Source organism: Ptychodera flava, chromosome 13, assembly GCF_041260155.1.
Source record: "Ptychodera flava strain L36383 chromosome 13, AS_Pfla_20210202, whole genome shotgun sequence".
Classification (NCBI taxonomy): domain Eukaryota; kingdom Metazoa; phylum Hemichordata; class Enteropneusta; family Ptychoderidae; genus Ptychodera; species Ptychodera flava.
In genome coordinates this window covers 37,246,297-37,271,899 of record NC_091940.1, presented here as the reverse complement: position 1 = coordinate 37,271,899, position 25,603 = coordinate 37,246,297, and the positions used below count along the sequence as shown (strand labels likewise).

Here is a 25,603-nt window from a genome sequence, read left to right as displayed (position 1 = left end):
GACCATACAATTTGTAAAAAACAGTTCATATAAGGGAAAGTGAGGGCAACTCCACACATCGACTCTACCAAGTTTGTTCAATATTACGATATGGTGAATAAAAGGATCATTGCATTTATTTTGTGTGGAATACATGGCGAGACACCAGTCAAATAATCCCCTATAGATAGTGCCTATGCCATTGAGATATTGCAAGTGAAATCCTGAAATATGATTTCTTGGGTCAGAAAAGGGAAGGAAAACATTGAGTGTACTGAGGTGTAAAGTAGACCTATGTAGTGCATGCTTATATCATAAGTGCTAGGAAAAAAATAAGAATTGCTTGTGGTAAAAATATTTGCGCCGCCTATGGCGGCGCGCCGGCAAAGAATACATGAGAATAAAGTTTCCAAATTTTGCTAATTTCTGGTGCATTGTGACAATCTTTTTTTCACTTCTGTCTGTTATGACAATTTTTTTTCTCAGGCCATGACAGGATCAATTTTTTTCCTTCTATCTCACCTGGTGACAATTTTTTTTTCTCAAAATCCTCCATACCCCCAGAAATCAAATGGTTCTCCCCTTAGGCCTACAGCAAAGCACTTGTCGGGGCGAGGGACTGCTGTACGTTTTCATGCAAAACTGTGTCTTCAGACTGTCATATCAGTGGTGGTTTTCCCTACGTTGTTCACATTTATCGAAACACGGCATGCGTCGACAAGTACTAAGCTGATCGTGTCGAGCTATAGTCGGTAGCACATCCTACGGGTATTACGATTACGTGCATCGACCGTTTATTTTAAATAACACAGCGACACAACGAAGCAGCCACCGTGACCAAATCTACAACACTGGAACACGGCCCGCGGAGGGACCATGACTGGAAGAAAACATTCACCGATGGACACAGACGAATTCCCACTGAACATCATGGTGTTTCCGTGCCGTAGGTGTCTATCCCCTTTGAGTGATCTGTGTCGTTATACATGGAAAGTCTTTCCTTGATCACGTTATTATTTGTGCACAACTGTTATGTGCCAGCTTTCCCGCGCGTGTCTCCAAACTGCCATGTATGGAAATCAACATAAGTCTTGAGCCAATCAGAGGAGGCGAACCAGTAACCACGGACGACAACAGGAACCTCGCTTCTCAAACACAAGACCACGCATGTCGGCGTAGTGATCGCTTCACTACTTAGATGCGTTTTACACTTACACGTATAAAATTAGTACCAAATATGTATGGTGATGTAAATTCAAAATAAGCAATATTTCAGATGGATGACCATTGCAATATATTTTTCTGATCTTAAATTGCGCACAATCTTGAAACTGCATGACATTGCTTTTTTTCTATCTACCAATAGTGACCAATATACGCGCATTGATATTTGTACGTTGTCATGTTAGCTTGGTCATGGATACACTAAGAACCTTCATGTACACAGAAAAGTCTTTACTTAGCGACAATATCTCTCCGAGTGCGGACACTGTACGAGTGTGCTCCGTGGACCTTACCTAGGATTATCCTTAGAAACAGTGAAGATGTTTAAAAATACCTTCCAGTCGGGATTTTTATCAATTTTATATAGTATTGGCAGTAAGCCTTTACAGATTTGGGATAAAAAGGTGAGTGTTTTTTTCCACTTCCTTGTGAATCCCAGCGATGTATTTCTGTAGTAACAAGTTAGTTGCCATACTATTACTACTCGTTGTCCATGGTATTCTCCGAGCCGAAGTTATCACCATATTATACAGCTAAATGTCTCTCTAAGAACATACGAATATTTTTCCACCAGCCTATATTAATATAAAGACCAAATTTGTCAAAAAACAACGAAGAAGTCAGGTGCTGGACACTTTTCACGTTGATTCTCAGTTTGATGTGTGCATCAGTATGGGTTACTAAGTGACCCTACAGACCGAGATCCACCGTGCTTGCCTGACAACACACCTCACAATCGGACGGTGTGGCAAAATATCGTAGCAAATGAAAGGAACTGTTGCATTTGTTTGGTACCACATATCTCATTGGTGTACTGATATTTTAAAAACTGGTTTTGCGTCATATTGGCTTTATTTTTATCACGTCAATGCAAAGAATAGTGTTGTGTTTACAATCAAACACATGCACAACGGGCAGAATATTGGGGGCCCCTGTAGTGACGTCCATCTTGTGTCAGTCGTTAAGTATTTGAATTCTTCTGTTTATGGTTGTTCAAGACAAAGTTTCCGGATACTTACACTCACTCGAAGTTTGCGTTTGTGTGTGGCATTTGCTCGATATTTCTCAGCCTTTGTATTTGTGAAGTTTGACCGTGATATGAATATATAGAGGTCGCATTATGCACCGCCCGCCATCTTGTAACGCGACCGATCCACATGTGTTGAATTATAGTTACTATTTGCCGTTTGTTTTTTTCGTTCAGGTTCGAAATGGACATATAAAGAGAATAACAGATAACGATATCCAATCGCTGGTACTCGAAATAGTCGGAACAAATGTCAGGTAAGTGTTTTAGAGCAAATTGTCTAAGTTAGAGTTCGGCATGTTCCGATGCTGTGAGGCCTCTAGGGTGTTTCTAAGTGAACGGTGATTTGATAAAGGTCACGTGGGTATCAACTAATAAAAAAACTTCTCCTCTCGCTCTCCACAACAACTTATCCCAGAAACAGTAGTCTCGCTATAATATGAAACTTAGAACGCAATCATAGCAGATTTTTGGATGAGCTACAACCTATTACAGCCAACTCCCTATGACCTGTTTGCGAAAACTGGGCCAAGCTTGTCTTACACTCGGACGTTGGCATCAACTGTCTGAGTGTAATCAACAGACCCCATTTCGCCAGTAAGTTCGGGACTACAGCTGTCGCAGGTTAAACGGATTGAGAAACGTGAAACCGCTGTACGACAGTTGTGGCGTGAAGTTGCAAATCCGAGTGCAGACAAAAGGAAGCATAGTTTTAGAATAGTAATAACATTTGCATGACAGCATGATTTGAAAGAGGTAGTGTGCTGTGCAAAATGCAGCTGTGTAATTCAGTGTACTTTGCATTTCGAATTTTGAAATTCTACTTCAAGTATACTTATAGTGGTATTATTTTAACATTTTTCTAAATTTCCTTCACTTTCTTACAGTACGACATACATTACATGTCCGGCAGATCCAAAGAAGACGCTGGGGATCAAGCTTCCATTCCTTGTAATGATAATAAAGAATTTGAAGAAATATTTCACATTTGAAGTTCAAGTGCTCGATGACAAGAATGTGAGAAGACGGTTCAGGGCTAGTAATTACCAGAGTACTACTCGTGTCAAACCATTTATCTGTACGATGCCAATGAGATTGGATGATGGATGGAACCAAATTCAGGTAAGTGTCACCTTGTTTTCCAAACTTTTTCGTCTTTCCTACAGAAAAAGCTAATGTCTGTTTCCTCACCCTCCAAAATGCTGTTAGGTCCAAGGATGACTTTGGTAAAGGATCATTTAATAATGTCAAAAGAATGTTTAACACTTGCATAAAGACAGTCCATCATGAACTCATCTTTGCAATGTTTGTCTTTTTTTGCAGTTTAACCTGTCAGATTTCACAAGGCGTGCATATGGTACAAACTACATTGAAACACTCAGAGTTCAGGTAAGCACTTTCCTACAGATAACATTTATTGTAAAGATAATAGTTTAGTCTGTGAGATTATTTGCACTTTGCAGAGACAAACAACATGGACAAACAACATGACTCTAAGTATTTTTTGGGAGTTTGATGATCGATATGGTAAAATATATCAGAAGTGTTATGAGAGCCATACTGATTTGTGAGACGTTTTACTCAACATGCTTATCTGACACTTACATTCAACTTTCTATTTCCTACCTGTTGTACAGATCCATGCCAACTGCCGCATTCGTCGTGTATACTTCTCAGACAGACTCTATTCGGAAGATGAACTACCTGCAGAATTCAAACTTTACTTGCCTGTGCAAAAGACTGGTGGCGCCATGAAATAATTAGTTACAGACGTAAGAGACTGATCTTTATAGACTATACCACAATCACTGATCAGCCTAGTGGAACATCTTCTATGGACAAAAGCTATTATTTGGACTTCGTTCTGACAGTTTTATTATATTGATATTTCACAAAAGGAATACAGTGCTACTGTACTGGGGAAACAAAAACGAACTCAATGCCAATGTGGAGATGTATATTCATTGAATAAATATATTGAGAGGAGAATATATGCAGTGGTGGAGATTTGTTAGTTGTGATGTAGTACTGGCATATATTGCAGGGCAACTTTTGGGATCAAAATAAAAATGCAATGGCTCCAGGTGACTGGGGAATTGGCTTCGAGCGTGGCAACTCTGGGAAATGGAAATGACAGGCCACATCATCCATGCCGACATTGCATACTATATTAAAATGCATGCTGGGTGTCCCTGACATAATATTGTCACTTCCCACTGAAATTTCAACCACAACCCAGCTTCTTTTACATTTCCAATCTGTTGCAATATTGTGAAGGGAAAAAGTCAGTGTATATTTTGTTGCTTGGCATTCAAACTCATGTAAAATATAGCATTGGAGTCTAGATTGTGGGAGTTCAGTGGAGCCGCTGTACTTTCCATTTAACAGGGAAAAAAATATTAAAAAATTCAGTCTGTCAGTCATTTAAAACTCTGTAAATATTTTATGTCTGTGGTAGAAATACCATTTCTTGTTCAAATGTTTTTAAAAAGTTAAGTTGTTCAAGAAACAAAAATAATTCCTGGATGACTAAGCAAATTAAAGACTTTCTATGGTAACAAAATGTAGACTAGGTTCCAGACAGATTACATGTAGATGTAGAAAAACAAAATTGAAATTTTGTTAATTTAATAAAAAATGTCATTTTTTCCAATTATTGTGTGGTGTGTTTGGTCTTATAGTATGCTTACAGAGACGTCATGTGTTACTTTGCAAAGCTAACTGATGCCACGTTATTGCTGCATTCTTGAAATATTCAGAAAGATATATTTACCCCTATGCTAATAGTATGCAGACATTTTGTTTGTTGTACTTTGTTAGTACTAAGCTGTGTGTTGTAGAATCGTGATGACATGATCCTGATTGATCCAATGAAGTTACAGGACAGTGAATCTCTGAATGAGTCGATCTCTCCTGCAATATTCTGGATGTTGCCTTTAACCTCAAACCTTTTCACCATCAAACCTTGCACAAACCAAATCAGGAAATATGTGGGTTGGATACATAAACTGTAGAAATAGGTGCGAGGAGACTTAATGAACAATATCTTTAAATTTTACTGGCATTTCTGTGCAATATAAATTAAATTGTCAAGGTCGTCACTCACCTTTGGAAACAATGTATCAATCATGGAATATGTACATGCTGGTTTAAAAGTTCAACTAAAATTTCACATGAACAGAAAAAAAATTGTTTACTATTCCATTTACTTCATAAATGTTTACAACCTACTTTCAAAATACTAAAAGGAGTGGTCTGAGAAGTTGTAATTGCTGCGACAACAACACTAGAACATTAATTAAAAAGTTATTGCTACTGTCCATCAAACTGAGAAATCCTAGTCTAGTCATTAACTGACGGAATTACTGCTGTTCCTCAGATGAAGTCAGCTAATAGTGTGGCTGAAAATTACATCACTAAAACAGTTCAAGAAAAACTCTCCGTAGATACACTGAAATGCAACAAAGTGGTACTGGTAAAGTGTTGGACAGAATCTACCTCAAGATGTAAGACACTCTTGTGGATGTACATGTATGTCATATTTTGTTTACATAAAGGGTTCTCCCACAATTGAACACTTTTATTCCAGTCCAACACACCTTTTCTTTGCACAGTGATCCAATATGTCAAATCCACAGACATATATAATTTTGAAAGTATCCTGCCTGTGGATTTGGCAAAAGAGCCACAATATAAGTTTTTGTAATCCATGACCCACTTGTACTTTTCAGTGGTATATCATTCATTCTTTCTTTATCATAAAAAAAAAACATGAAAAAATTGCCTTTAGCATCAGGTGTATTTTGAAAAAGTGACATCAATGTTATCCACTATAAAGTTTGTAATTTTGTTGATTATGTGTCCAACCCATTGTTACAACTGTTACTTGTGGAAGTTTGTAGATGCAAATATTAGTGGCAGGTCATATAACTACACAGTAATCTGGAATGTCCTTGAATTAGGGCATTCAGATCAATTTGAAATCATGGAATGTATTGTCTCTCATGGTCACTCACATGGCAAACTTTGTTGGAACTAAGATCTCTTGAAGCAATATGTAACTCCTTTGTGTGGACCCATGCATTTGTGTCATGTCAGTGAAAATGAACTTGCTTTAATTTCAGTCCAGCTTGGTTATAGTCAATGTGTCTTGTGATGAGTTGTCTTGTATAATTCTACTCCAGTTAACAGCTATGCTGTTATTATGCAGGCACTGTTTGACCCTGACTGAATACATCAAAAGGTGAACCAATGACACAACCATCCTGTATTTGAATCATTGAGATGTGTATGTTAAAGTTTCCATTGTTAGAAGGTGACTGCCCACAGGCCTGTGGAAGACATCCATACATGGTTAGTGAGAGAAGTAACTGTTTGTTGTTCAGTCTTTACTTTGATGTTCATTGTGTGACATCCTGGAAATGACTAGAAGTGACCACACACCACAAACAGTTATCAATTCAACCCGAGTGGGGCTATGTCCTGTCAACAATACCGGAAAGGTAACAGGATATCACTCAAAGGAACGCCGGACAATAATACAATCTAGGTCATCCAGTTCACCCGTTCATTGGTCTTCTGGTAGATGCATTTAGCTCTCATTGGGTTGGAAAATGACCAGACGATTTCAGAAAGGTCCAATGATTTGCATACTCTCAAGCATATATTTGTATAGTTACAGACAGATCTTTACAGAATGATAATTAAGATAGGTATAGCATAGAGTACTAAATATATAAAAATGTACTTGGTATGTTTATTGTAAAGCCATTATGGTGATAACCGGGAGGGCACAATCTATACATTTTGTGTATATATATATATATATATATATATATATATATATATATATATATATATATATATATATATATATATATATATATATATAGATAGATAGATAGATAGATAGATAGATAGATATAGATAGATAGATAAGGTAAGATAAGAAACTTTATTAATCCCCTTGGGAAATTGGAATACTCGCAAATAAAAACAATAGCAAATCCCAACACAGAAATATAACACAAGAAATACAGAGAGACACTCATTATGAAGTAACAAGGGGTAAATAATGTCTTCCTTATGTTAGTAATGTATAAATATATTGCATGCATGACCCTACAAATGTGTTGGTTGTTTCCTGTGTTGCTAATTTGTTGGTTGTTTGTTTCTGATCAGCACTCTGTTTTGCCATGCTGACTACCAGATTTAAACTGCATATAAACATGAGGTGTTTGTAAATATTTGAATTCACTTGTACGTTTTATTGTTATTGCCAGAGTGAGATCATGTCCAGTTTACTGATTACTCTTTGAGTAGAAATCTTAAGATTGTTTACTTATTTACCTTGTGATTTTACTGTCACATGTTGGTAAATTTACCCTTTCTGTTGTAACACGTGAGCGTTATTTTGTCACAACTGTGCTATTGCTATTACTGCATTATGGCCAGTGGTCCGCTCCAGCCTTGCCACCAACCTTCAAACTATTGCGAATGTTCTTTGTCTGATAAACTGTCTGGATAGATAACAAGATATGGATGATGCAATTTATCAAGCAATTCCCTTCACCCCACCCCGTCAACAAAACAAAACAAAAAACAGACGAATACGCCATAATGAGAAGATTGAATTGACTAGGCTGTCGGTTGTACACCTGCGACTCAGTCACTGATCTGGTGGTGTTCAAGGAATATGCACGTCTATAAACGTCTGTACCAGGTTAAAACGAGTAAAGCCACTTTTTGTTTGAGTGTTGTAACACTTGCAACTGTAATGGTCCAGTTGCCAACACTACCACGGCCTGTTCCGACAAAGTGAACGCGAATTTTCTTGTTTCACACTGGTCTATGACAGACGTTATACAAAGAAACTTGGAATATATTGACCTTCATCGAACTATTTCCATTCTTAGACGCATCTTTTTAACCGACACGCCTATACAACGATAAAATATCACGACCTATCATCCTATAAATAGCTTTCAACCTGTCAGGTGCAATGAAAAATCGAACAATGAGACGCCCATACATCACAACACGCCCAGTTTTAAACGTTAAAGGTTATATCGTCACAGTGTACTAGCTTTTTACGACGCTGTCTGTTTCCATGTGTTGTGTTTACTAGTGTTTACGTCGGCCAGAGTGATGTACCGAACTGCCCGCCGCTGTAATCGATATGGCTATGACGTCATCGGGCTGGCGTTCATTCATGAAACCGTGAACAGGTGGAACGTTTTGTTTCTCTTTGTTGCACCTATTATCATTCAAATAAAGTTACCTCGTTGCTATTGTTCACAGTTGATCTTGACGCGGCCGTCGTCATAGGTGGTCAAAGGTTGTTCTGGGACGTGATATCGCACTCTCACGATCTGAAACCAGGAATCTCATAGGCCCAAAATACTTAATGTACGTGGTGTCAAAGTTTCGATTGCGGGGGGGGGGGGGGGGGGGGGGTGACGTAGGTTATAAAAGAAAATAAATGAATAAATGATCGAAGTTTCGGTTTCTCGTCACGTTAGGGCTCACGGAGTCGCGACTGCAAAGTCACAAAGGCTGCAGTGTATCATGAGACCACATAAACGAATGGACGTGATAAACGAAGAATAAATTGCGAGGATGGTATTTCTATTAATAGTATATATCAAGGGACAATTTTTGACTGTTAGTATGTTTGATACGCCTGGAATGCTGTTAGGCTGCACTTTATTGTCATATTTATCCACTGGAAATTTCAATATTCCGTTGATAAAAATTTTAACATTCGCTGCTTTAGACCAGTGGTATTAATTAGGTAAGTCCTTTCTCTCGGCGTCGAGGGCTTTCCGGGTTATTTCTCTGTGGCGTTGGAGGGTTCATCCACACATTGAACCTTTGACAACATACAATGTTGTATAAGATTATGACTATCGATTTGACTTCCATGGTGTTGCTGAAATATTTTGGTGACAATAGTCGACAATCGCAGCCTCCGAGGAAAATGATGTTTTAAGGGTGAAAAGATGTACCTCCATAATAAAGGTATAGACTGTATATAAGCTTACCTATTAGGTTATTGAAATTGTTGGTAAGACCCTCCAATGCATCAAAACAACAAATTCGTGTATTTTATCAAGTTCCGACAAAGTCATCCCTTTGCATGTTCAACGAGACGTTTGTCGATTTCTCTTCATCAATTATTAATCTTATATCACAATCCATTGAAAGTGCAATAGACGAATACACTTCCTCATTCTTTCTTCTCTCTCCAAAGTCGATGTTCAAATACAAAGTGCACACATCAGCCTTGCCAACTCAATGGATGACGTACATCGTGCAATGTTATTGTTGACATTTGAAATCTAGTCAGGACTAAAATTCAACTGTGAACTGTCAACGATAATATTGGAAATGGTTACACATATACGCTGTGCTCACACGTCGGACACCAGACATTTCGACGTAAATTTAGGCGTAGAAACGATCACCAAAGGCATGGTGTACAATGACCTGACACTCACACCCACCAGAAAAAATTCTGGTGGATCTGAGAATGACAGTATTTCGATTTATTGTCTAGGCATGGCTGAAAAATAACTTACTCTGATCAGCTGTCTGATAAGAGTCAACGCTTTACGAATTACGGTGATGCCACAACCACAACTGAATAACGCACGAACACTCGGTTGCCAACTTGAATGCTGGCAACGTTCCAGACGCACAGACTTGCATCAGGCGAAAACACGGTCACTCTGACCTTGGTGACAATCAAAGCTACCGATTCGCTGTGTTCTTCTCACTTTTTGACACCAATGCTATTTATTAATGCATTGAATAAAACTGAAATTTGTGCAATTTTTATTCTAAACGAGGAAAGTTCAACTCAACTGTAAGGCAATGTGTAACGGACACTCGGGCGGACACTAAGTTTTGGATGTTTGAAAATTCCCACTGGTTCAAGTTGTTAGTTTTACAGAAAATGTTCAAATCAGAGAGAAATTCCCTATTCAATTTTATTTGCAAAAGGCTGACCGTACACACGCTCGAGCACATGGAGAGCTCGTAACTGCACACATTTCAGTTGTAACGAAACTTTAGGCAGTTGAGTGCTCGAGTGCAGTACGTCATTCAGAATGATGACACGTGGATTCTGTACACATGTTCGGCAGTACGATTGCCTTTGTCGCTTTAGCGTGTTTATTCATGTTTGCGCAGTCGTTACCTTCATAGAACACTGAACTGCGGAAATTTTCCTATTTATCTGCAGATTGCATGTTCGCCTCGTATCACAGACTGTTAGAATCACCTTCGATTAAGCCTACCCCTCAAAAATAGTAAGACTTTCGAAAATTATTTCCACTTTCGCTAGAAATGGCGCTTGTGGCTCTTCAATGGGTGCAATTAAACAATAACATTTGCCAGTCCCAATGACACAATAACACTGGAAGGGAGATAAAGGTTCACATTTCCTGAACAAAGAACTTAGCAAAGAAAGGTAAGTTACTCCCAGCCCCAGAGGACTTCCCTCACGTGTAAATGCATTGGACCCTGGAGACGTTTTCCAGAGAACGTTCTGCACGTCGGTCTAGTTCAATGACCGCTGACGTCGGAACGAAGGCCTGGCGTGGTTTCTCGCCTGACGTAACTTGAAAAACCAAACAGTTACCTGTAGATGCAACTGGGTATCAGAGATAGTAGCTATAGTACTCACGGTGGGTTCAGTGTAAACAACTGCGTAATGCAAAAACGGAAACTTAAAAGTAAGTGCTCTGCCGCGTGCACACATGCAAGACAGCTCTATATAAGCTTACTGGCCGTCTGCTATAGACACCTCAGTGTAAACATTATATCAAAGTTATCACCTTTAAGTATATTTTCTCTTTTTTCCAAAAAGAAATGCTATTTGATTATTGTAGTATTGGAGAACGCAATATGTTTGCAATATGGGGCTGTGCAATGCGTGGACACAGAGTTGTACATATGCGGTACATATGGCTTGCAACTTCTAAAGGTATTGACACAAATGCATGCACAACATGCCACTGCGAGATTCTGACATCCAATTACAGTTAAATGACCTCGCACTTCTGAAAGACAAGAATTGGTTTGACCAAGGCTTTGTTGTTACCGTTGTTGTAAATTCACATGTTGTTTTTGTTCTATCATGAATGCATCTAGTCCTGGAAGTTGTCTCTGCAGTCGCTCCCTTCCGTTGTCCATAAAGGATATTCGCACCAAGGAATGCACATAGGTCATCAAATCACTCATTTTATAATTTAAATGGAATACGGAACAATTTAAAATACGATATCAGAATTTAAGAGTGTGGACCGTGCCATGCAGATGATGTATACAAAAAACAGTCTCCATTTCCATCTAATTGTCGACGTTTTCTTTAGGAAGAGCATGTCTTGTGACAATTCTCTGAATTTTCATGTCGTTCAATATGCCGTAATTAAGTTGGAGCAATACACAGGCGATGGCTGAAATGCTTCATCAATTCAGGAGTCAAGTACAAGCAGTATGAACTTCACTCAGCGACAGTATACAGCGAAATTTTGAACAGTTCACGACAAGTACAAGTATGCACGAGCGATAGCTAGTGAATATACACTGGATGGATTGTTTTGGTACACCTGTTGATGAGGTGGTTTAAGCCTATTACGTTTATATCATAATATTATATCGGAATTCTGGTGTGAAAGTTTAAAAAAGGGAGTTTTCGCAAACTGAGAACTTGTGTGTTCCATCTGTGCAATATCGAGAATATAACCAAGTGACCGTGATTTTCACACCTCGACCAATCAGATCGCTGTATTTTCGCCATCAATATACTGGTACGATATATTATATTATAGCTAGTCAATACCAGTGAATCTTATGACGTCATATCCTCAGATTATTACTGATAATGTATTTGATTATCCAGCATTGTGGCCCCCGATATTTTCTACATCTACAAATTCACTTGCATCGCCAAAACTATAAAATAACTGCGTACTCCCTCTCAGCCATAATAGACTCAAGCAAACTTTGCACTCCTTAAATGCACTCATTTGCAACTTTGCACTCATTATGAAGAGCAGACTTTGCTTTCGTCCATTGTTGGCGGGGAGGGGGTACATTATTGCTGAAATACTGTAACATACGACACAGTCCTGTCATTCACACGATAAGACACGACGTTTTAGCATATTTCACAACGGTAGTAGCCCTACACACAAGCTGAAGGGATCCCAATTCTGCGAAAATTCAAAGGACCACTTGTTCAGTACAACAGAAAGGTTCATTTGTTTTGGGAACAGGCAGTTGTGGATAAAACATTACAGGGACAATCCACGATCACTTTTCGCACTATTTTCACAGACACGAGAATTTCCAAACCAGACATATTTCATTTATTGTGTTCAAATATTCAAAATCATGTCAATGGTCTGCACACGCAAACACTGATATTTCTACTGCATGCCGGTAAATGAGCAGATAGCTTGAAGTTCTCAGATCAATCGGTAAAACATACATTCAGTTCAGTTTTAGCAATATTAGCACCAGCTACTTAAAATAAATTTTATTCCACTTTTCATTCTCCCAGATCACTTTCGTAGGTCTAAATAACTGAAGACAGTAAAAGTTGCCATACTATTTTTCAGAATACTTCCTGTATTAGACCTTGTCATTTAAAACGTCCAAATCTAGCGTGTAACAAAGTTCACCCGTGCTAAAAACACAGGTGACTTGATTTACAAATGGCACACTTATTTCTCGATTGGTAAAATCTGCATACATGCGATGTTTTCTTGTCAACAAACATCAAATACGGATGATAAGATGTACATCGGACAGTTGTATCACAATTATTTAATGTAAAGTTTCCTTTACAGTGTATTGCGTCAACTCTTCGGATGTGATTCTGATTTGTTTCGGATTATTCATTCGTTCATCCTGGTGATTTGCTAATCACGGTTATCGATACCGGCAGGTGTTGTTTGCCTCGCTTTCGCTGTCTTCCACTGGTAAAATGTCATCAAAAGGTGGAATGTCTATCATACTGTCTCGTACCTGTTGGCCAATAAAAATATATCTGTTCAGTTTCGAGAATCAACCTATCATTTGGCACTCAAAATAAAATATTTGTACGATTCCTGTCACATAACATCATCAAACGGGGTAGTTAGGGCTGGAGGCTTTCTCTGTGTGTAGTTGACTTGGGGATCTTTCTCGCCAAAAAATTGATGGATTTTAGTGAAGGCACTGAAGGCAGTACAAGGTCAAGGGTTGGCAGGTAGATGGCCGTGTTACCGGAAACGCACAGACACCGGTTTCACGAAAAACTTTCAAATGACGAGTCGTCACGTGATATATCGTAACAAAAGTCATTTGTATCGCACACTGTCTCAACATTTTGATTCTCAGGAGGAGGCAATACGTAGAGAAACCAAACGAACTGCTTATAAATAGGAAGGGCAATCTTTGGACACTATGGTTGTTAAATGGGCAAACTCAGAACTTCGAAATAGCTTGACAGAGTAACGTGATAAAGGGAACATTAAATGTTCTGCATCCAGCTGCTTTCCGGCAGAATAGATGCCTGCAAAACAGAATAACTGGTGGGATACATCAGGAATGAGCTGATCTAATCTAAAATCCACATTTTATTTATTTTGAGACGGTTTTCCCGACACAGCAAACGCCAAGTTCGGTCTCTGTGCCCAAAGGAAGCCCAGATACAGCACAGGTACTTGCAACGTTGCTTGGATAGTCCCTCAAAGGCCCGGGGTTGAAGTGTGAGGCCGAAGGCCAAAACTTGTAGGTGCGACTTTCGACCTACTTCGATCCCATGCCACGCTGCAAGCACCTGTGATGTACGGATGTTAAAATGGTACCATACCTTATAAAATAAACTGTACTTTGGGCTTTGAATGAATTGATAAGATCGTAATTGAGGTCTAGAATTTCATCTACAATTTGAACCCAGCAACAACTTTTTAAATATTTCCCCCGTTGATACCCAGAAACTTATTTACAGCTTTACACGGTATTCTTTCGTGGACATGCAGGGAACCGTTCAGCTGCGCCCTCAACGGTGCATTGCTTGCAATGGAAGGTGTGTGACACATGATTATTAAAGTACACGATGTATTAGCAAATCACACACACCAGTACAGTACACTCACCTTTTCCACGTCTTCGAAGACTCTCACTAAATTAAGCCCTATTAGTTTTTCAAGATTTTCTTCCGACCAACCTCTTGAGAGCAATTCAGCCACCAAGTTTGGATATGTCGACGCGTCTTCTAATCCGACAGGGACACTGTCATAACGTACGTAGATGAAAATAACGTATTCAGACTTGGGTAGCAAGCTAGACTTATTAATTGAATACACGACATAATCATCTCTTAGTGCTTTATTGTCGGGGTTGAGATATCACTGTACGTTGTTGCATGGTTTGTTTGGGTTTTTTTTGGGATTTTTTTGTTTGTTTTTTGTTTGCCTTTTTAGCGATTGCCTGTTTTGTCAAGTTCTTTTTTTGTTTCTCAGACTTTGGCATCCACATGCAATGGTGATTATGGGTACTTGGTTTTCACCTGGCAATGCAACGGTAGCCAGGTAGTCGCTGAGAAGGTACAGTCGATAACTATTGATTCAAGGTAAGCATAACATGTAGAAGCCCAGATAAGGATGTGGCGGAACAAAACGATTGGGCTTTACTTGTCTCATAGACTGTAGATCTCGAGGGTCTATAAGTATTCGATGAAAAACACCTGAATATTTTTCGTATTACATGTAACGTATATCTAGCTCACTATGAATATTCAAAACTAGTTCATAATGGACCAAGATAAGTCAAAACCAATACTAGCGGATTTACAGGTTGGTTTTCAACACACATTTAGCCTGAACGAATGATCGATTTTTTTCTGGGACACTTTTTTATCCGTCGTCGGACATCACAAAATTCCATCTATATCAAAGTAAATCTTGAAACTGAAAATTTATTCTTTATCCAATTGTAGTAGATATATACATACTTGCTCATTCCATCGTAGTCGCCACCAATTCCAACGAAATCATGGCCGATGGTGTCTGCGATGTGATCAATGTGATCTGAAGAGACAAAGTGGCCAGAAAGTTTTTATTATATCGACAACTTCCATCATTTCTTTTGAATTATCACCTATAAATCAAATAATGCGCAAACTCGCTAAAATTCTGCATGACCTATGATTTCACTCAAACAAAATGCTGAGTTACAAACCAGAAGATTACACTTTACATGCCATTCTTAACACAAAATTGATTTCAGAATTTCTCATAGTAAAATCTTTGGGATCTTTCACCAATTTAAAGGGGTGGTGGACATCGGGTGTTTAGTTTTACAAAATGGTTATGTTGGGGGTCCAGTTTTAGAGTTGGGGGGGGGGGGTATACAGTGATACCGTGAAAATCCAGTGATAGTAGTTGGTGAAACTGAGGAAAGTTCTCCAGAAAGTGATATTGAAAAGAAATGATGGCAGTGATATTGAAATAAAAAGTGATGACATTGATATTGAAATAAGGGATGACAGTAATATTCAAAATAGGAATGACAGTGATATTGAAAAAAGTGATGACAGTGATATTGAAAAGAAGTGATGACAGTGATATTGAAATAAGTGATGTCAGTGATATTGAAATAAGTGATGACAGTGATATTGAAAAAAGTGATGACAGTGATATTGAAAAAAGAACTATTTCAAGTGAAGAGATCTGGTCGACAGTACACAACATGGAAATCACGCTACTATGAAAACTAGATTGCATGAGAGACACACCATTATGCCATATCATGAACCTAGTTTGACCGGTGACAAGTAGATTACACAGTTTAATGCTCCTCTATCTCTAACTTATAGCTACTTTTTCAGTACTTTTGTGTTCTGTGTATCAGCTTCATTTTCTTGTTCAACTCCAAACGGCAGGACAAAATGACGAATATTTAGCTTCTCAATAAAGACAATATGTGTGCAAGTAGCATTGCTATTGTCAAACATTGCATTCAAGTCCAGACTTGAATTAATTAGTCAACTATGACAACGGTCGTGTCACATATGAAGGCTATATTTACCATCAATATACTTAAAAAATGAAGGCTCCCTTGAGAAAACTAAAAATTATCATTGTAAAAACGTCATGAAATTATCAAATGTTTTGGAGAGTCTCCAGTCACTCCCTTACCTGCAACTTGAGACAATTCTGGCCTATCTAATTGGTTGGGTGGGCAGTTGATAAAACTCCCGACAAACGTTACCATTACGATGCCGTTATTTTGTTTCTATGGGGAAAAGGAATGTTGTTTAAACCTGTCAGTGCAAACTCATGAGACAACCACAACAACAAAAGGAATCATATGAAAATTTTCTACTTTGATACAGTTGTCAACGATTTGGAATCCATCGTTGAAGTTAAAGCTTATTCGATACGAGTTAGGAATCGTTGGCTACACTATGACTGATATCACCTCGTGTCTTGACACATTTACTATGATATGACTCTGGAGAGGGCGTTGTTTTGCAGAAGTAAATCTGTGCACCAATCGATGACGTAATTACTCTACCTCCTCGGTTGCTACGTTATAATCCAATGGAAAAGCGAAAAACGGAAACAGCATTTTTAACGGCCGAAATTGCAGTTTTGTACAATTTAAAAGCAAGACCACTGAAATATTTCTTGACAAAATGTAATGTTACGCTGATGAACGAATTGAAAAGAATGCTGCATAATTTCCATGGCTCGCAATCAGAATTATGAAATTAATTGCGGTAATATTTTATATTTTGCGTGGAATTGATGATAAAGGTGGTGGCACTCGATGGAAATGGATATGATACCAAATCCCTATGTTTGTTTGTAAAGTGGATTTCTTTTCATTCATATCTCCGAGTCATTACCAGGGTCCGTTAAGTTAGGGAATGGAGGATGCTTTCTCAAAATATGTGTCAATGGGTAGGATTAGTTTCTGGAGTAAATTTCTCAGTACCAGATAATGGCTAACTCAGGAGATGGATATTGTTTTCGTTCAAAGCCATACATGAATGAGAACAGAATCTTCAAAGAACTGACAATGCCTGGGGGGCATACATACCGTTTTTTCAAGAATATAGTCCGGTACATTCCTATGGTGATTGCATTCTGCGTAAGCGCTAGAGTGGCTAAATATGATTGGAGCTTCAGTGACGTCAAGAGTATCTACCATCGTCTTGAAAGATACGTGTGACAGGTCAACCAACATTCCGAGACGATTCATTTCCTTGATAACTGTCTGAAAGACGATAGAACTCGATATGCTACCACTGATGGCGTTGCAGTATGTTGCCATTGGAAAATGTCTGAACTCTTTCCCTTCAATCCTATGTCATGCAATTGAAATATTATCTCTCCTCATGGATGAATACGTTATATTTCACTTATAAGATGATGAACAAAACTGAGGATTTTATCACAAAGTTTTCAAGCCTTGTAAGACTTGAAGGAGAAGAATGCATCCTGAATGCATTCATATGATGATCTTTGTTTGTTTGTTTGTTTTTTTCAGACAAGACGCATTGTAATTTTAATGCATTCACAGTTTATGTAGATTTGTTTTATTTGTGACTATGTTGAAATAAATTTATCTTTTTCCAAAAAAAATGTCTAAACTCTTACTCACAAGTATGAGCGTAACCAAGTGTAGTCATGGGCTTCATTGTCTTTTTCACTGAAAAGTACGTTCAAATTTAACAGAAGCGGCTATAGAAATTCAATTCTGTACTTGTACCTCCATTTGAGAACTGAAAATTTTACAATACCGTTAAGGTACGGTGGTATTTTTTAAAGTTTACATTAGAGGATGATATATCAAATTTAATACCTTTCCCCATTCCGTAAGTCCATTGTGTTCGCTTGTGTTTTGTTGAGTCATCAAACAATTATCAGCCCTGAGCAATGAAAAAAACAAAGTCGAATAGACCAATGTCAACGTTTGTCTGATGGCAAAACTATAAGTTGTAAATATCTAGTTCTAAATAATGGACCATAGTCAATCACTATAATTCACCTGAGGCATCATTCGAATGGAAATAACGTGTACACAGCGTTTCATAAAAAATTGTCCCATCCATTTCAGACTTCTGGAGTGCTGGTCAGAATTTTACCAACAACCTTTCGAAAGACTTATCGATTAATACCAGGGTTAAAAACCTTAATTAGGCTGAACACGGTCCCTCCACAAAACGGTTTTGTGGAGGGACCGTGGGCTGAATGAACGCTCTGGCTGCAATTTTTGACATATTTCTTTCTGCAACAAAAAAATAATCAAATATTTTTCAAAAGTTACAGTCATTCCTTTAGCTTAGGTAACATCAATTCATGACCGTGTCTCTTGAAAGGTCATGGGTCATTACGACCCCTTAACGCCGATGAACTATGCATAAAACATTGACCTAAAATTTTGGCCCGTGCTTGGTAACCCAGACATATCATTTTCATATTCTTTATATTCTGAAATACGATTTCAGATTTCTTTGCATCAATACATCGTCAGATAAAATAATTCAGGTTTTCGGATTGACTTTGATTTAAAACATCATCATGAACAACGCCAAGGAATTCACAGGTCATGTTGATCAGCGAAAACGTTGAGTCTTAACAATATATTTGTGGGACAGGAGACGTTTAGAAAAAGCTTTTACTCTGTCTGTACTTCCTTGGGTAACCGACATATAAAATTTAATTTAACATGTAATTTATTCATTTATCAGTAGAGTTTATCATGTAATCGTCTTTGTATTCAATACGTTTTCTTGCATCAAAAGTTAATGCACATCAACTTTAGGAAGCTATCACGTACCAGGGGCACTACATGTATAAGTGAATGTAACGTGCACAAACTAGTTCACTTACCAGGGGGATGTTACAGTTGTTGTTCACTTACCAGGGGGTGTTACAGTTGTGCGTAATCGTCATGTAGCGTACACCAACTTCGTACATGACTCGTAGCGTTCCAAGGCTGCTATCTATGCTGTGGCCACCTTCTACTCCAATAAGGCTGCCTATTTTGCCCGCAGCGTGTGTGTCAAGTATCCCTGCGCATTTGAAACCACAAACAATGAACGAAAGAATAGATTTTCCAGACTGTGTTTATGTATTTGACTGTTGCTTTAAAATACAGCGTTTGTGTCACCGGAAGTAAAGTTCTAATTTTTATCCGATGGCCGGGACGAAAGTTGATGTAAAGTTTATTTTCATGGGTTAATTAAGTATGAAGTCATCATTTCTGCCTGGATATGGCAGAAGAAAGCTAGGAGTATGTGCTACGGCAAATATGAAAGTATTGTTACAGTATTATAAAAATACTAAATTGTTTCCAAAACTAACAGACTTAGTATCTGCGTATTTCAGTTGATTCAATGTCTTTTACACATGACAAATACTTGATTGCACTAAGTAGCACTTCCAATAAGTTTATGGACTGGAAGAGCGAAAACGACTGCAGCAAAATTAAAAATGTAGTCCTACCTTTTGCCGTTGTAACAAAGTCAAAGGTATCGCTGTATTTACGTGATATCCTTTTGATGACGTCAATCTGATCCAGTGTTTGTCGCACAGCGTCTTTATATTGGCTGCCACATGGCATATATGCCGCCCAGAACTGAAATCAATATTATATATATATATATATATATATATATATATATATATATATATATATATATATATATATATATATATATATATATATATATATATATATATATATATATATATATATATATATATATATATATATATATGTATAGGATAAAGCCCGAGTACGAGGGCTCTTCTGGTATATAAAGTCCAACCCAACGATAAAATGTCGAGGCCGCAGGTACCAGATGTCGAGGCCGTAGGCCGAGACATTTTATCGTAGGGTTGGACTTTATATACCAGAAGAGCCCGAGTACGAGGGTTTTATCCGACTTAAAAACTATATCGCCCCTAACTGATATATTTCGTTTTCAATGTGATTACGTTAACCGTCCCCTTTGTCAATGTAACATGTTTAGGATATGAATTAAAAATTTTATTTGTGAAATAGCCTTCCAATGTAATGGAACATCTTATAAATGCCCTAGGGCACATTATATAAATGCCCTAGGGCACAGCAGATTTTGTGTTGCAGCTGGTTTCCACTGTGTTACCAAATTTGAATAGTAAAACGTACCAGATGTCTACAGAATATGACATGTTCACTTTTGATTGGACAGTACTTTACTACGGCGCTGTCATTCGTTTCTGGAATTTGGTGACCAAGGCTTTATGAGTAAATAAAACACCCTGAATTGAGCACTCTGATTGGTCAATCAACAGTAGATAGTTTTTAAATATATATATATATATATATATATATATATATATATATATATATATATATATATATATATATATATATATATATATATATATATATATATACCCCGCTGGATGTATGATGGGAGTATATTTCTTTGTATGTACCTATATACATTTTCCCTTTAAACATAATACATATATTAAATCCGTCTACATTTTACTTTACAATCTTTTGGCACAGTAAATGTACGCCCTAAAGTCATTACCACCGAGATTTTGCTTCCTACTTACTTGAGCTCCAACATGCCCTTCCCGAAGTCTTGGGATGTCAGTGTGTGTGTAATCCGATAGATCTGAATGCATGTCGAATAGTGAGAGTTGATTTTGCCAGTATTTCCGAACTTGCCATGGGAAATCATTATGCCTGACGAATAAATAACAAATATGTGGTTGAGAAATATCGACAATCACAAGTCTGTTGGGTCAAATCACATACACAAGAACTATTTACTCGATTGAATGTAAAATGATCATCAGTACACAGTCCCTGAATGCATAACATCATGACAAAGTTTTTGCATTACGGGGACGGAAGACACACATATACACAAGTTATTCATAATGTTCTTGTACAACAATTCAACTTTGAGAATTCAAGTTTTTAACTCTATCCTTTGCCACATAAATGCTTATCGTAAAATGCTATCTGCCTGATGGCATCCAAAATAAGTCAAATTTGGCGAACGTGAGCTTTTTAGAAATCTGGGATGTCGTTATCTTCAACCGATATTATCCATGTCAAGACAGGTGCCCCATCATTCTTATCGTAGAAACATGACAAACTATTGTCTCGCATTCGTCGGCGCGTTAACGTGTCGAGCCTCAAGCGGGCGCTATCGCACATTACGTACTCTTCTGACAATTTTGTCTCTTTAGAAAATAAGAGGAAAAGAGAAATTGAACCAAAAAGTGAGGCTTTGATATGGAAATACTTGGAAGATTTTGTGTTTCGAACTTTGCCTGGAGCATGTAATTATATCTAGATCCATTGTAATCTAGCGACCAAATTGCTGCATTTTTGGATTTTTAACAAGGGATCTCACTGAAAATTGGTACAACGGGAATAAAACTATGTTGCCACCGTTTAGGTAAAAGAAAAATTGCAGGTTATTCATTAAACGTTTAAAAACAGCAAATTTTTCAACAGGTTTAAGTATGATACTGTGTATGTTCACCATGGAAGTTTGTTCACACCTCCAGCTGTTTAAATGCCTGCATTTGGATCTTTCTGTCACATCAAGTGTGGACACTGTTGAAGGACAAGAGATTTGTTCGAAACATGTCTGTTTTGCTAATTCACAGTGGAAGAAGAGAACTGTTCTGTGTTTCAAGGTTTAGTATTGTTCGATGAATTAGGTATGTAATCCATTAATATTCATTTACTTCAACTATTGCATGATACACCCATCCGTCTGAACAAATTTTCAGCTTATCCGACCAATACTTTCATTTCCAAGATTCTAAAACACCCAAATCGCAAAGTACGTATGCCATCATTTGAGCATTCTCGAAATATTAGTCCAACAGAATTATCTGTACACTGAGGCGTTTATGGAAGTATTTCATTGTAGTAGGAAAGTTTTTATCATCAAACATAAGTAGATAGGCGCATTAAATCTCCGCAATGCGAATAAGTTATTTTCCTTTTTAACTTACAGCTAATTTTTAAGTGATAATGAACAAGTCAGGGTATATACAGAGAAATTTGCGTTGTCACTGTGTTGGGATTCCTGTGACGGTTGCACGAGATAGATTGTCGGCATTTTCATCAACAGCAAAATGGCACTGAATTTAAATTGTGCCACACACGCCCTCAGGGTATAGCTGATGAGACTAGTGATGACTTGTAGATAAATCAGTTTTTGTTTGTTAATAATATTAAAATATATATACACCAACACAGCTGAAAACGAAAGTCCTTCAGTTAAACACGTGAAATCACATTTCGAGGATACCAAAAATTTAGAAAAGTATTATATTAAACACTACTTTTCAATATAAATATTGAAAACTTACTGACCACTGCAAAAGGTATACCCAACGTAGTGAGTAAGTAATTCAGCCTAATCTTAAAATGGTTTTGTATTTCCCTATTTTAGCTCTTGTGGGGTCGTCTCGAAGGGAACATTTATTAATTTTGAAAAGGAGCAAAATGATTCAAGTAGAAGTGATTTACAAGAATTTTGTTCCCATTTTAAAACGTGCTCAATTGATCAAACTATGACATGTTTCAACTACTCACCACTAGGGTAGATGAGTCAGAGCTAAAAGAGTGTCCCTGTCATCAGGAAAGTTCACGACAAATTGTATGAGCAAACGAAGATTCAGCTTCATAGAATTACATTGCACTGCATTGCATTGGGTTTCAGTTCATTTCATCACATTGCATTAAAATTCACTGCATTGCTTGCAACTATATAAACGATAGGTTGTTGTATTTGTTATGAACTTCAATGTGGTTCCTCACCGTCAAGCAATGACCTCAGATTTTGTCCAGTCTAATGATATATTTTGCACATGTAGACATAATTGTAATTTCGCGGAATAATATAACAAAGTTAACCCTTAACGTATAAATGAATGCCTCTCAGCATTATCATCTCTCGGAGATGTTGCCATGGAGACCTGCGTTTTTAGGGAAACACGATCAGGGAGAAAATGTCCATATTTTAAATCTGTACTAAGAAAGAATGGAGAGAAGAGCAGACACAGTGACTCATAAGCTCAAAACTCGGAGTGCACGATTCTCAGACCGACCTTTCCCCTAAGTTGTCGGAAACCAAACACGTGCAGAGCTTGTCAACAGCTTTTCAACGGCTGACAATATTTCGTATGAATGATTACCTACAAGTATTCACTATTTAATTACCTGATTCCCTCAATCGACTAAAGAGAAAGAGAAACCATTTTCTGATGAGAAAGGCAAAGAGAGACACGCCCCGGCTTTGCTCCGTCCCTTAATTTGGAGGGGGTCTTACTGTATACTTCATGGACTTAAGGTCAGTAGCGTTGATAATTGTTATCAGTTGATGGATGGCTTATCGTGTACCTTGATACATGTATAAAATGATAAAGAGCATACAAGCAAAAAATAAAATTTAAAATGATGTTATTGATCTAAGCGAGATGTATCTTGCCTTTTCGTCAGGTAGCGATAGACCAGTGCTTTTCTCAGTGTGACAGTATCAGAACCTTGTGCATGTGATGTAGTTTACACAAGAAACGATGAATCGCATTTCAGATATGACAAGTTGGACAGAAATATTCGTGGCAAAACGTGCTATGTCATCGTTGCTTGGATGCTTGTAAAATTGTCCGCGACAAACGTTTTGTAGTTTCTAGTATATTCCAAATAGCAAAATTCTCGCAACACGAAGCTATCCTGGAGAAGGAAGTTGAAGATACACTTATTGTATCTGAAGTGTTATTTGCTACTTGTGTCAAACCCAGCTCAGAGTTGCATCATCTACAGGCCAACTACACACCTGTTATCAGACTGATCTAGAGAAGAACTTTGCCGACCAATTGCAGCTTTGCGAGAGTGTTAGACACGAGCTCTGGTCTCCTTCTCAATGTGCAATGAATGCAAAAAGCATTATGTTCATCGTGTCGAAACAGCTTGTTTGTGAGCTGGTGTCTTTTTTCATGAAATCTTAATCTTAGCGATCTCGCAAAGTGGAGCTGGTTGGTTTACTTCTTATTATTTCAGCGTTAGATCATGGTGAATTTTTATACCAGGTGCACAAATATAGCCAATTATACCTTTCTACTCGCATTGGGTCACTCCTACGTTATTGACTGGCAAGGAATAAGGGGATATGAACTTTGCAACATCTTGATGTGTGAGATGCTGTACAAATACATGTACACTGAACAATTTGCTAGACGTACTTCGAAACAAGAAGCAGGAAATTGAAACGGAAAGAAAGACAAGAACTGAAAGAAATATCATTGAATAAAAACAAGGAAAGTGACAGATGTCCTTGGGCGGTGTTCTCGGGTGACTGTTACATCCCCTGTTAAATTTCCATATCCCATCTGCATCAAATATTTGGTAAATTGCAGCGGCAAGCCAAATGCTCGCGAAAAAAGGAAGTTTAACTGCGAAAATAAAGAATGTTTGTCGTGAATTAACATAGGTGAAGACCGATTACGTCAGCCGGATTATATTTCGTGACTTCCTATTTTAAGCTGATGGTTCACCAAACTGTTCTCAATAATATATGACGGACTTAGAATCCTCACTTTGTGAAGATCAAAGTGTGTTGATAAATGTCACGCCTTTCGACAGTAACAGTTCAGAAACATGACTGATGTAAAACCTTAAACCCATCATAAAGACACTCTGCATTCCATATAGGTTAAGGCCATGTCACTGACATGTCCTTATTTCAAAGAAGGGTTATTTTGTAATCTTACCCGTCAACCAATGGGACTCGTTGCATGATCTCCTTGGCCTGGGCTAGGTATTCCTCCCATGTTGGCTCTGTGGCGGTAGATTTACGGCTCAGAGGCACAGCGATGGCCACAGAAAGTACCACAGCGAGAATGGCGACCACTGCACCAATAACAATGTATCTGTTGCGTCGCTGCTTTGGCAACCTGGCGTAGGTAGTCATTCCGATGGAACTGTAATCCGGTGTCGGCGCGTCCGATGACGACAATAAATCGCCCTTATCGGAGTGCATGCTGTTTTATCTGAAGATATCCGGTATGCACGTGACAGGGTGTGCTAGATTCGCCGTTCACGAAACGTTGCAGTCAGAGACTCTCCTGCAAATGTCAGCAACGCGGAAGCAGCTGAGGCAGTGAGGTCAAAAAGTTACGTACATACAAAACTTACAATTGGGAATTACCCACACGCAAATAAACATGATTTCCCACCTCGCATGTAGCCATGCACTTCCTTGTTTATGCGCAATCAGTAAGTGAGTGATGTTTTGTATTGCATTCATTTTTCGTTTTGCAATCTATTTGTGTTGCT

The 25,603-nt window shown here is 38.0% G+C and overlaps 2 protein-coding genes across 2 annotated transcripts; one reads left to right on the top strand and one right to left on the bottom strand.

Moving 5' to 3' along the window:
- Nucleotides 1-1,397: 1,397 nt before the first annotated feature.
- On the top strand, nt 1,398-4,883 carry LOC139148355 (cilia- and flagella-associated protein 20). The gene is made up of 5 exons (XM_070719758.1): nt 1,398-1,607; nt 2,408-2,487; nt 3,118-3,352; nt 3,554-3,619; nt 3,868-4,883. The coding sequence occupies exons 1-5, from the start codon at nt 1,524-1,526 to the stop codon at nt 3,988-3,990; spliced, it is 588 nt and encodes a 195-aa protein (XP_070575859.1). The 5' UTR covers nt 1,398-1,523; the 3' UTR covers nt 3,991-4,883.
- A 7,700-nt stretch (nt 4,884-12,583) lies between these two features.
- On the bottom strand, nt 12,584-25,427 carry LOC139148354 (dipeptidase 1-like). The gene is made up of 10 exons (XM_070719757.1): nt 25,039-25,427; nt 20,851-20,983; nt 19,744-19,876; nt 19,160-19,310; nt 18,098-18,164; nt 17,333-17,509; nt 16,426-16,522; nt 15,240-15,315; nt 14,383-14,518; nt 12,584-13,267 (listed from the first exon to the last, which is right to left on the bottom strand). The coding sequence occupies exons 1-10, from the start codon at nt 25,305-25,307 to the stop codon at nt 13,172-13,174; spliced, it is 1,335 nt and encodes a 444-aa protein (XP_070575858.1). The 5' UTR covers nt 25,308-25,427; the 3' UTR covers nt 12,584-13,171.
- Between the last annotated feature and the right edge of the window lie 176 nt (nt 25,428-25,603).

Bases quoted from the DNA above. Each gene is read 5' to 3' on its own strand.
- LOC139148355 (XM_070719758.1), top strand. From the start codon at position 1,524: ATGTTTAAAAATACCTTCCAGTCGGGATTTTTATCAATTTTATATAGT. The intron at 2,488-3,117 runs GTAAGTGTTTTA...ACTTTCTTACAG, and splicing joins ATAGTCGGAACAAATGTCAG to TACGACATACATTACATGTC. The intron at 3,620-3,867 runs GTAAGCACTTTC...CCTGTTGTACAG, and splicing joins TTGAAACACTCAGAGTTCAG to ATCCATGCCAACTGCCGCAT.
- LOC139148354 (XM_070719757.1), bottom strand. From the start codon at position 25,307: ATGCACTCCGATAAGGGCGATTTATTGTCGTCATCGGACGCGCCGACA. The intron at 19,877-20,850 runs GTAAGTAGGAAG...TATTGATTTCAG, and splicing joins AAGGGCATGTTGGAGCTCAA to TTCTGGGCGGCATATATGCC. The intron at 13,268-14,382 runs GTGAGTGTACTG...ATTGGCCAACAG, and splicing joins TCTTCGAAGACGTGGAAAAG to GTACGAGACAGTATGATAGA.